Here is a 13,165-nt window from a genome sequence, read left to right as displayed (position 1 = left end):
TGTTCTTCGTACCTTGCTAATTTAGTTGGTTGTTGGCGACTTCGCATGATCTTGGATTGTTTGGTTCTTCGACGATCATCCTGGACTTGTTGTTTTAGCAACAGCTCTGTTAGCGTAAACCTTCTCATGTTTTGATTTAAGCCAAAATAACGAAACAAATACAGCTAACTAACACAATAAAAACATGATACAAAACATGATTTTTGAAAACAGTTATGTCTCATTTTGGAACCAAACTCTTATAGGAACCAAAATGTTATAGGCTATAAGGTAACTAAAGATTATGCAGTCATGATCATGTCAAATAGCATTGTATGTGTCTTTCTTGATTAAAGTCATACACTGCAACAGGCCTCTGAGGCCTCATGTTATTTTCTGAAAATAAATTAAAATTTTGCATGAAAAATTGTAATGTAATAGTATTTAGCAAAAATTAATTTAATCAATAAGGAAGCTGACTGAATAAATCTCTTAGATGGTGTACGTGTCACCAGCACTGACGGAAAATTAATCTGCATGAGTCAACATTCTTCAGTCACATTTATGCACATTATTGAATGGGGTTATTCAAGTTGTGTAAAACACAGACATGCTTAGGCACACATTCCTTTATCTCCATGGATAATAGGCAGGTATCAGTATCATCTTTTACCTACAATAAGAGCTGCCAGGTCAGTAAACAAAATATAAATGGTTTCTTAATCCCCAATCTTTAAAAGAAAATTTCGTGATTTAGGTTTGTGTTCTTTATATTTTCTAGGTCAATGTATTGAAGTTTTTTTTATGAGCATTCCACCTTTCAGACTTTAAAAGATTTATACATGGATGCGCCTTGTGCGGAGAGCAATACAATAGCAGAACTAAATCATATTTCACTCATCTCTGTACCACTTTTCTGTGCCAGACTCAGCAGATGTGTATGCCTTTCAGATGATCTGGACGCATGCAACTGCTACCGAGTTAATCCAATCTAAGTACAGTCCTCCAGACACTTTCCTCAATACTATTCATGGAACACGTATGGTTATATAACACTTTCTTTTGTGGGGGGAAACATCTTTTGATGTAACAACCAGCCAATAGCAGCTCTGCTGATCACTGCTTCTTCTATCAATATATGCTGCCTTTCTGAACAGTGCGCGAGCGTGAATGATCCTAGACAATTTAATCCAGACACAATAATCATCAAAAACAGGTGTGTTCGAAGAATGATCAAGATCATGATTAGTGAGATTAGATCATCTCTGAGGTTTCATTTGATCTTGGATGTAGTAAGCGATGTACGAAAAACAGGCCCATGGACTAAATTTCCTTTATTTCCTATTACATACTGTATACGCTGAAAGAAGTAGGACTTACTTAAAATAAATGAACGTAACACAAAAATATTAAGTAAATCCTATAAGTTGTTTATTATTTTTTTAATTATGGCAGTCATGGTCCATACTTGAAATTGAATTAAATGTGTTATGATAACATACTGTGAGACCTCCAAGCTTCCTCCACACCCCCAAAAGATCCTTCATTGAAACAGAGCAACACATATTGATTTAATTCAATTCAGATGAATAATGTACACTTTGGTTTTCCTGCCTAGTTATAGAAAGGTAATATGAAGGCGACACATCTTTTAATATTATAATCTTGTTATACACCACCATCCATCAGTCATTAAACAAAACAGAGATTTCAGAAATTTGATCACCTGGGTTTACCTGAGGACCTGTAGTGTGAACAACGCAGACTTTATACATGTAGTCTGTGAAAGACAAGAATGAAAGTGTTCACTTATATGTCACTTCAGCAAAAACTGCGTGTTTAGCAAAGTCAAAGAGGGGCGGAATAGACGAGAGTGTTAAGCTTAAGCAACCATGCCATCTACACTGTTCAGTTGAAGTGCTCTAATGACCCGAATTACTGCTTGGATAAGTTCTGACAATCACAGTGCACAAGTGTCCACTTACAGACTGAAAGCCGCCTGACCACCGGTGGGCACTCTTACATCACAACTGTCCTTCAGTGGCTACACTGACGTCATCTGACACTTTAAAATGATCACACAAACACTGCCTGAAAGCTGTGCCTTGAGCTGACATTATACAGTTCAAACCAATTAGGTTTAAAATAGCTTTATTTGTTTTAAAATATACTTCAGTTTACATATTCAGGAAATAAGATTAGTTTTAAGCCTTTTTAAGGTGACAAATCAAATGCCTATGGTACATCACAGTCCTAAAACCTAGTAACAGAAAAAAATTCCCATAAACAATGATGGCATTGTTTGCATGGGACAACATCCAGGGAACATAAGACATGGAAAAGCACCCTATTGCAGCTGTTAGACATCTGTAAGACTGGGGAATGTTTGTAGGATAAAAGTAAACCAAGTAAAATCAGTTGACAAATTATAACATGAAATGATCTATATTTGATTTGCATGAAAGAGCAGTTGTCAACAACACGTTCAACACCAGAACATGAATCAACCAACAAACACAACAGGACACATGGTGGTATCCAGATTCAAGAATGAATTTGAACATAAGAAAGCATTTTCACTTTAGAATATATTAAAATGTGATGATAGCTCACTGGTTAGAGCATCGTGCCAAGGTCATGGGCTTCGATTCCAGGGGATTGCACATAGTCAGAAAAAACATATAATGCATTGTAAGCTGCTTTTGCTGGAAGCGTCCGCCAAATGCATTTATGTGATTTATAGTCAAATAGCATAATAAAATTAAATGTAGATCAAGACTTAATTGTATCCATTGGAAATTTCTCTTGATTGTGATGCTGGATTGTGGATGTTGGACTGTTTGTTACATTTTCCAGTAGCCTCAAGTAGGTCAAGTCAGTGGATAAATGCAATTTCACAGGCATTCACAATGAAAAGGTACATAAACAAACATTTTGTCTTGCACATGAAACCTGTCTCAAAGAATTAGGCACAAGAAACATTTATTGAGAAAGTAAATATGATCCTTTATGATTTAATGTCAGCTGCTGATTGGTCAATATCAAAGGCCAATTTAAGACTCAATTTGACATGTTGTTGATGGTTACATGAAAGCTGGCCTATTGATAAAAGCTTAACACAAAAGAAACATGTTTTTCTATCAGAGAGACCTCAGCTTTATGTGAGTAAGGATTTAGTGTTTAGTTGGAGAACAACCTTGAATTTCTAAATTTATTCAGTAGAGTTTTCATGTCTGTGTTTGCAACATCTGAAGGGTCACCTTGGAATAAAGATGTGCACGTCTCTGATGTGCACAATTAAATCTGGTATTAAAGTTGCAGGAGACCATAGAAAAAAGCCTATTTATACACTCAGTGTATCACAGACAGGAACATCTTCAGCCTTTATTTCCCTTTTTTATTTGGACAAACTGTGTACCATTTGATGAGACCATGAAATATTAAAAGGCGTATGCATCCACATGAGAGACCTTGACAGGCTATACTTGATCTCTTTAAAGCATCACAGAGCTATTTTGGAACATGATCAGATGTGAATTATTCAGTAGGGTGGGTAGTTAAACTTCAACTAATCATGGGCTATTAGTGGTACCCTAATATATTGTAAAGAACGACTGAAACACCAAAGTGTATGACAAGAAAATGGTACGTGTGAATATGGGAGCCCTTCTGCACTACACTAAGGAATATTACACTTTTTTTAATAGTTTGCAGTTTTATGGTAGACCAGGAATGTCGTGAATAAACAACAGGTTAACAGGAATTCAATGTGCAGGAATACGGTTGAAACACAATACATACTGTTGTATCCATAAAGAAAACAAACAAATTCTAAGAATCATACATAAACATCATCATCCTTACCTTGCATATCACTGACAATATATGGAGCAGAAGCGAACCCTCAGGGTCCTCTGTGATGACCTAAACTATCGTAAAAATTATATTTAAAAACTTTAAAATATTATTTTCAATAAAAGTCGTCCGATCTTCCCCATTAGATATGTACATTTGGCTTCCAGGATCGATGTACTCTATCAACCTGAGATTTCCAAGTCTCGCGAGAGTAATTCAAGATCACGGAGCAGTCGCAGTTCTGCGATGTCATACGCTTTCTGCGCCACCTGCGCATGTTTCAATAAGTCGAATGTGTGCTTACATCGGGCGCCATCTGTTAACATACCGCTGGCTGACATTACAGTAAATCAATGAGAGAGTTTATTTTTAGTGACAGTGAAACTGACCAATCATATCATCTTTCTAAATGGGCGTGCTTTGTTTTTGCTAACTTTCCAACATCTTGAAGGTTGTTCACCAGCAATCTGGATATGTGGAAGAAGCACCCGAATGAGGTTCGCCAACCACCAAACATAAAATGCGGAAAACGTCATTCAAAACTACAAAAAACACAACAAGCGGCACTTAAAAAGGCAGCATTGAGTTTAATCATCTCTAAAATACATAATCATCCAAAACAAATCAAAGGATGCTTCGGTCTGAAACTCAGAAAAGCTGATAAAAGTCATAAAATGTTCAAAATCGACTTGAACCAGGCTTGAAATGAAATGACTGAAATTTAAGACTGGAATAAAGAAAGCTTCTGTCTGATGACCCCAATTCAAGAGAAATCTACACAAAAATACACACACGAAAAAACATCAAATGATGGTGGGATGCACATTCCCCTTGAAATACACACAGCAGGAACAGATCAGTTAAAAGAATAATGCGGAACATATAAAAGTGGATGCTACATAAAAACGACTACATTCATTAAGATAAAACCATGGCTTTCCATGAAATCAAGAGTTTAAAAACCAAACAAGAATCTATATGTGTTTGTCTTAACGCTTCTGGCAAAAATGGCTAATTTCGAGCAAAACTGATGCAACATTCCTCATTTGTCTGTAAGCAAATACATTAACAGACTCGAATATTCAAATATTTTTTAACATTACTATATGCATAGCTTGTTTCAATATTAACATTTCCCCTGAATGGCAATGTGTGCCGTCAGCAGCGCGGGGACGCGCATTAATACACCCCAACATGAAATACCAATGACACATCAGAACAAAGTACTTTTACTCTTAAATACTGGTCATTCAAAATTTGACTGAGATATTTTTTGACCGCAGCCATATGTTTTAAAAATCCCAAATACAGCACAGATTTAGTTTAATTTCAATGCATTCCAGTTGAGTAAGCACTACTAATGTTAGGGTTTGTATACTTTCCAATTTCATGACAATATTCTGTTCTAATACACTTATGTAAGTGCTTAACTGCTTAAGTGAAATAACAGGAGAGTTCAGACTCAACCAGCAAGACAAATAAATACACAAAAAAAACATTTTCTAAATCAAATTTAAATATCATTAGTCAAATGAAAGAAATGAGAAAACAAATCAGGAAGTGTATCCAAGTACTTGATCTTTGAAACAATATCAATACAGTAAAAACTAAATACTTTCGTGATTCATATTGTTTACTTAAGTAAAAAAGTTGTCTTTTGGTCGTGTATTGAAATACAGTGGCAGATCGATGAAGAGAGGTAAAATTTGAGGTAAAGAATCCTCTTAATTCATACTGACTGAAAGCAGACTAAAGGAACAAGACGTCCTTTTAAAGGGTGATGGAGAGCCCCCTTTGTCAGAGGCAAGGGTTAGGCACTGAAAATAGATAAGAGAATCCGTTAAACACCGCTTCAACCCAAAGACTACCTGACGGTATCTGCAAAGCTGTGGTTGTATGGTGTCATCCCAATCTTTTGCAACAAAAGACTGGGATACTGTATATGTGTCATCTGGGTTGAGAACTCACACCCGGCAAGAGTAACTATAAAACAATCCATTTAAAGGTGTTATGTGTCCGGGCGACACCACAGGGATCAGTCCCAAGGCTGATCTACCTTTCTCTCAGAGGCGTAGTAAGGCAATGTCCTGCTGACCTCAACTATGTCACGCCAAGCAGAGACAAGTCTTGCAGTGGTGAAAGTCACCTATAACTCAGACATTCTGGAACGATCCCTCAAGTAGTGTCCTCTCGATGCTTCCCGGATTCTGAGAGATACTGTTAGAAAGCTCCATGCCCCAGAGAAAGAGGACAGCAGAGTAAGAATGCAACAGCAGCATGATCAGGAATGGCTCCAGCAACGCTGGTCATATCCCTTCATCTTGTCGTGTGCCGCCAGGACTAGTGATTGCCAGATGAAGAGCACTCAAGGTAAAGAACAAGAGAAGAGTGAACCTGGAAGTCTTAGTCCAGCAGGTTTCCATGCTCTTGAGCTCTCGTAAGGCTGTCTTTGCGGTGTAAATGGTGAACCCCCATCCTCTTGGGACTCTTCAGAGGTCTCGATGAGCCAGTCCGAGGGGGCTTGTCTGCAAAATCCTCCAGGGCGGCTAGGACCCTTGACCCAATGACAGGTAAGTCCTGGGGCAGAATATCTCGTTCTTCAGCAGAATTTCTCGCTGAGCCGGCATCTTCAGCAAACTCCTGACGCTTCGTAGAAGCCGGACTGCTTTCAACGGTGACCATGGTGTCACCGCTAGCACCATCGTTGTCGAGCGGATCAAGGGCCATGAGTAGACGTTCACCCTCCTCTTGGCAAAAGTTCCCGCCGTACTGCGTCTTTTTAGCCCGGAGGTCTGCCATGCTGCTGGTGTCTGTATCTAAACTGGACTCTCGGCTCGCCGTCCAACTCTGCGCTGAAGATCCTTCCTCACCATCAGAGTAAGCACCTCTGTGCACCCCTACCCCTGACTTTCCATTACGGCTCCTCTGGAGATCCTTAACCGTCTCGCTGCTGAAGGATGTACGGTTTACAAGGGAGCCGTCAGTGGATGGTGCCATTTTTTCAACGAACATGCGCTGCCAACTGGCCAGCAGGTCCTCTTCTGAACTACCTGAGCTGGCAAAGGCGCTTGGGGGTTGAGGAGGACTGCTAAAGGGGCTCGAATGACTGGACAGAGTGTCTGTGGCATCCATGTGCGGTGGTGTACATTGGTGAGAAGCATGCCCTCCACCGGACGATGAGGACGTGCCGGACCGCCACCCACCATCGGATACAGCAGGGCTATTGGGCATGGTGCGCTGGCGCTCGGATGCTTCCTCCTCATTCTGCACAAGACTGAGAGAAATAGCCTGACGGGTGGCGTACGTGCAGTTGGGCAACGGGCTGTTCTTGGGGATTTTCACTTTGTCGTCAGAGGAGAACTCGATTACTTTCCGACCTGGGTAAAGCGGGTGTGGCGGTGGAGGAGCTGGGTAGGGATTCAGCTTCTCAAAAGAAGGGGATGCACCATCTTCACCTGACGGACCATCCAGACTGCCTTGGCTTCGACTCATGCCGTTCATATGCTGCTGATCAGAACTTGGTCTTGAATGAACAGGGCCCCCATTCTCACGCCCTCCGCCATCCTCCTGGGGTGCAGTCATGTCGACGTGTACAAATACGTCTTCAGCCACTGGTCGACCGGCACTGCTGCTAGACTGGGCTGAGTTGAGGACTAGGGGCTCCGGCTTCTCAAGAACACGAGCAATGACGGATGTGGGCACCACATCTGCAGGAGTAAGACTGAGAGTGTCAGGGTCTTGCGCTTGAGCTCCCTGAGAGCCCTGTGTCTTGTTAGGCAAGCTGCTCTTCATGTGCTTGTTCACCATGTCCTGTAGCTCGTATGGCAACTGAAAAACACAGCAGAAAAAAAAATGTCACAAGATTCACTTTACCTACTACTATTATCTTTTTGGAGATATTGAATTTTCTAGGGTCACATTAAAAGCCTCAAGTTTTATGTCTTCGGAAAAGACATACATGCCAAAATATAAAAGTATTTTTTGCTAGTTTTTTAAGCTTACTATAATACAACTATGGAATAATATGAAGGTGACAGAATACTTTTTGGGGGGCTAACTATTCCTTAAGGGTTAAACAGGTGTTCAGCCAATTGGAACTCCTTATGTTACTATGTAGCTTTCACACTTTCTGGATGAAATCCTCTGCTCTATCTGATCTTAAAAGTTGCAATTTATACATGAATTCAACATGTACTCCGTGAATACAGGGATGTGAACAAGGTGTTCAGTGAGGCCTATCTACCATACACCACCAATGAAGGTCATCTCAGTCATGATCAAAAACATCTTTTCATTAACTCCTACCCGATGTTGATTCACCCGGATAGAAGAATAGCAAGTAAATAGCTCACCGCAAATTAGATTATAACTGAAGAGAGCCAAGACAGACAGAAAAAAGACAGATATAGACACTAAAAGAAAAAAGGGCAGGTGATGAGGACTTTTATGTCGTTTTACAGATTGGCATGACGGGACGAAGCCAGGCAGGTTATCGATTTGTGGAAAAAAGACAGGGAAAATCAGTGATCACAAAGTCCCGTTTAGCTTTATGTTGTAACGATCCTGTGAGGCTGCATTTACCCACAAACCTTTACTTCTTCTGGGTGTGGGGCATGGTAGAATCAATGCGTCCAGGCCGCACTCCCAAACATGACCCCTTCATGACCCCTAACTCACAATGATGTTCAACATATTCCTTATGCAAATGTACAGTTGACGTAGCATGCCCATCACATGCTCCTTTGGGGTATGGTTAACAAACTACAATATTTACAACAGTGTTTCCACTAGGAGTTTGTGAACTGTGGCGCTGGATAACGCCACGCACTAATAAACATATTCATGACCTCATTGTATAAATTTTGGAGTTGCAACTTCAGACCCGTTTGGTTCTACTCTCTGAACATTCTGTATTTTAATACAGCATATTTCCCAATAAAGCCTTTCTCATTTACATATTTTCTGTTTCTGTTGTCAGTTCTGATTTCTAATCGCAACATCGCCTGACAAAATCACCACATACACGTTAAAGAGAAGCAATTTTGGTTATATATTTTTTTTAGAGAAGCTGTAGCCGTGGTGGCAGCTAAATGAATATAGTGGAAACGCTATTAATTTTAATGTCACCAAGCCATAGGACTTGAACTTTTGTATCTCATTGGTCGCGGTGTGTTTTGTAACCACTAGAACCAATGACATTCAAAAGATGAGATTCGTTCAGCAATATCAATTGACAATATGCCAAAAGATAGGAAAATGACATTCTGATTTCAAATGAAAGATGAAATCTGTATTTTTTCCATATCTGGAATATTCCTCCATATCTGGAATATTCCTCCATATCTTCATTTCACCATATCTGTGTAAAACCTACCGTTTTTTCTTGCTCCAAACCTGATTTAGTTTTTTGTTTAAACCACCCAGACAAACATGAGGTGCTCATGTCCTGATGTGTTCAAACTTCATATACCCACAAGGTCAAGATGTGTGAGGATACCTCTCTGTTTGTGGACACACAGAGCTGTCCGTCAAGCCTGCAATCTGTTGTATTTCCCCCACGGACACATACAAAGGCCAAACCGACAGATGTGTCCACAGTTAGGTGTCTTGTCAATACAGTCCACATCCAAAGACCAAACGTGTCTCGCAGTGCTCAAACATACACTCCATTTTGAATAGCTGTTGTAAACGTGGTGCTATTTTTAAAACGACAATTTCCTCTCTTGGTCTCTATCTCTGTAATCCTCTCTGAAAAACATCATAAACTCAAATCCATTTAAAAAAGCCACTCTTGTATCATGTCCTCAGATTTAAGTAGGATGTCATTACGTGCTAAATAGAGCACACAATGATACACACGCATAATTAAATTAACTTAAAGTGTAATAAACACGCAGGGGGTAAATGTGTATCACTTGTGAACTACAGGAGCTTTAACGCACCGTCTACACAATCAAGATTCCGTTTGAGCGTCGCTATGAGGATCAGAAGCCATTACTTACATCAGCAAACTTGTGGTTCCTGAAATGCGACTTGTTGCACTTCAACAGCTGCACGGCCAAATTACAGTCCTGCCGATAGCGTTCCTGCATTTGGGAAAAGATATACAGAAAATGATACAAAAAAGACAACACGTACACACTACCAGTCGATACATATTGATCTAAAAGCTTTTGCTGTTTGCAAGTTTGCTGTTTAATATTTTCTCAATATTGCATTCTGTATTTATTCTTACTGAATATCCTGCACTTGCTAATTGCACTTCTGGTTAGACCTAAACTACATTTCGTTACACTGTACTTGTATATGTGTAATGACAATAAAGTTGAATCTAATCTAATCTAATCTAATCTAATCTAATCTAATCTAATCTAATCTAATAAATCTAATCTAATCTTTTGACTGGTACCACATAAATGATATGAGGATTTTTAACCAAAATGCCCAAAAAGGGAATGGTTCTACTGACACGTTCCTCTGAGACTGGAGCTATGATTGATGTGAAAACTATCTGTCTAAGGAAACGAAGCACACGGTTTAAATATAGCGATACAGACAGATATCCGTTTCTCCAGCACTATAATTAGTTCCCTGCGGCACCATTTCAAACTACCTGCATTCTGAAGATGTGTTATTCCTTACTTCAAATCTTAAAAACAGAATACCAATCTGTCACATTTCAGATTCTTTCAGGTAAAAGAAAGCATCAGTCTCTCTGCCCTACCAATCTCTTTCCTATCTGCCTTTACCTTAACGTTCACTAAGCACTACTTTTTGAAGTATTAAAATAAGAGATGTCAAATGATTATTCATGACTAATACTATGCAAAATAAAAGTTTTGATTTACATAACTCATGTGTGTGTGTTTAATAATGATGTATTTAAAAAAAAGGTAGATTAATATATTAAATAATGCAATTTATATACACAAATGTAATTAATGATTATACACAGTATGAAAACCACCCCAAGTATGTTATGTAAACAAAAAGAAAACACTTAGCATACAACCCAAATAAACGTGTTCTAAAATAGAAAAGTTAACAATTAATGGATAACAATAATAATTATATTAGAAATACTACTTTTACTAACCAATACTGTTAGTTTAGGGTAGCTGTGGCATTGGACAGTGGTCTTATTCTTTCGTAAAGCAACTCCTCAGTCATTTCTTACTAAATTTCTCATATTTGTTTATTGTTGAATATATATCATCACATATTCACCAATAAATAAAATGAGACAAAAATTACTAAGGAGATGCTGTGCACCTTTGGAAGGCACATATCATTGGTTGGCTTGCAGACAGATGTAACAATAGGCTTCTATGAAGGCTAAGCACAGATCCTGTGCATGCAACTTTCAATTTTCAGCTCCAGTGGTTATCAATCCCAGAAACACTGCAGCACTGACAACTCCAGTCCAAACACGTCTCAACAACACAAACGTACGTTCAGTTCCTCCAGCTTGTCGATAGTGTTTTTGGCATCCACCAGTTTATTTGTGAGCTCCACTATCTCCTGATCCATAGTCTTCTTGTCTCTTTCCACTTTACGGAGCTGTGAGGAAAAAAGAGACTGTGTTAAAATAAACGTTACACCGCAAACATAGTCAGTTTAACTTCTCGCTCAATCACCAACAGCTATTCACACAAGGACCGGGAACAAAACAGTCGACTTTCCTTCAATTCTTATTTAATTGCCGATAAGGCAATAAACAGGAATCGGCAATCCATTGAGCTTGGGAATGTGGCTGAGGCAAGGCAGATTAACTGCATATCCGATAACCCCAACCAATAAAGAAGCTGAGGATTCATTTTGTTGAATCGATGCGCAAGCATCAGTGTCTTTCTTTCTCTCCGTCACCAATTATTCTGTTCTCTGATAAACCAATGTTTATCAAAAGAGGGCTTAAAGGAAAAGCAAAAACATCCGTCATTGTTTGTTAATTGTAATGTTATTTCCAACTGGTAACTGGACTTTTTTTTCAGTGTAACATCAAAAGCAATTGCAAATAATTTTTACAGTTATCATTCACGTGCATCATTCACATCTTTTGTCCGAGTTGACTTTGGCCAGCAATGATAAAATGCCACATGTCTCCTGATTTTGTGTTTTTCATTGCCGGGTGCACGTGTTACATGAGGGCACTACACCGCCGCCTTGACGCGAAGGCCGAAATGTCTTAGTACCGCAATTACTGAACAAAAGCTTTTGAAAAATCTTTCAAGAGAACACGATTAGCCAATGCTCGGTTACTCTAGATATACTTCAGCTTTGTCGATTCTTGTTTCGAGTAGAAACGGAGAGATACGGAAATAGACGCTGAGACAAACCGTGACCCTTCATCTGGAAGTTGCCATGTCCATAACAAAGCAATTATCTTTATGGTCACCGTTTGACTGAAGCAGACAATGTGGACCGATAAAAGAGAGTTAGGGAGGCTTTGAGCGGGATGCAGAGTCCACATAAAACCGAGGCAATGCAGCAGCCAGTATAATCTAACGCACAGCATACACCAGATGAGTGTGATTTCAGGGAATGGGGATAGAAACAGGTTGAGAGCGAGTTAAAAAGGATTGAAAACTATAATAAGTCACATACAAACCATCCAAAGTTGAAGTCGAGTGGTTAAAATACCAACAGTCGCTTATAGTACATAACTCTAAAAGGTTTCGTGATTCAGTATATCTTTTTTTCTAGATACTGTACTCACAGAATATTAAGTGCAGGGCACTTGAAGGTTTTGTCCGAAAGGTACAGAGGTATCATATTTACATTACATTCGGACTACTTGGTCGCCCTGTTTGATTTTAAAGGTGGCACAGACGCATGCATTGCTGCTTATGATTTGCCATATGTGACTCCATATGTTGTCTCACGTTTGATTTAATCTGAAGCGTAATGTTGTTTCAATGACGTAGCGTTAACCCTCTGTAAATGTAGCTAATGGCCTTGTGGACATCGCTTACATTTGGAACAACCCTACAAATAGGGAGTCTTGAATTCACACGTGCATATTTTGCATTGCAGCTATTGTTGGTATTTTCAAGGTTGTGCATTTTAACCATTTGTCAAAACATTTGATGACCTCTATCCCACAATCCCCATGCACAGACACCGGCATGACCACAGCCATCTACTGCGGGAAAAGAGAACTTGAGACAGATGCACTGAGTCATGGGAACGGTAACCACGGTGATACATGTGCGGAGGGAAGAGACAGACTGAAGGAAAGGGATAAATAGAAATAGAACAAAAACGCAACTGCGTAGACCCAAGTTTGACTGATGGCAGCCTGATGAAGATGATGATGAATATAAAGATGATG

At 39.4% G+C, this 13,165-nt stretch overlaps 1 protein-coding gene across 8 annotated transcripts in view; it reads right to left on the bottom strand.

Moving 5' to 3' along the window:
* Window positions 1-4,396: 4,396 nt before the first annotated feature.
* Window positions 4,397-13,165, bottom strand: part of tjap1 (tight junction associated protein 1 (peripheral)) — a gene marked incomplete at its 5' end in the record, with an annotated part of 75,440 nt that continues 66,671 nt past the window's right edge. For 4 of the 8 annotated variants that reach the window (XM_079473869.1, XM_079473868.1, XM_079473871.1 and 1 more), the window contains 3 exons: window positions 4,397-7,662; window positions 9,837-9,920; window positions 11,287-11,394. In XM_079473869.1, the coding sequence (XP_079329995.1) occupies window positions 6,238-7,662; window positions 9,837-9,920; window positions 11,287-11,394 (1,617 nt within the window). In that variant the 3' untranslated portion in view covers window positions 4,397-6,237. Of the gene's footprint in view, window positions 7,663-9,836; window positions 9,921-11,286; window positions 11,395-13,102; window positions 13,133-13,165 lie in introns of all 8 variants that reach the window. The other 4 variants (XM_079473865.1, XM_079473866.1, XM_079473867.1 and 1 more) reach the window with 2 other exon arrangements.

The sequence above is a fragment of the Barbatula barbatula genome (genome assembly GCF_947034865.1).
Source record: "Barbatula barbatula genome assembly, chromosome: 14".
NCBI classification, from domain to species: Eukaryota; Metazoa; Chordata; class Actinopteri; order Cypriniformes; family Nemacheilidae; genus Barbatula; species Barbatula barbatula.
The sequence above is the reverse complement of the archived record's forward strand: the minus strand, read 5'-3'. Positions and strand labels throughout refer to the sequence as shown.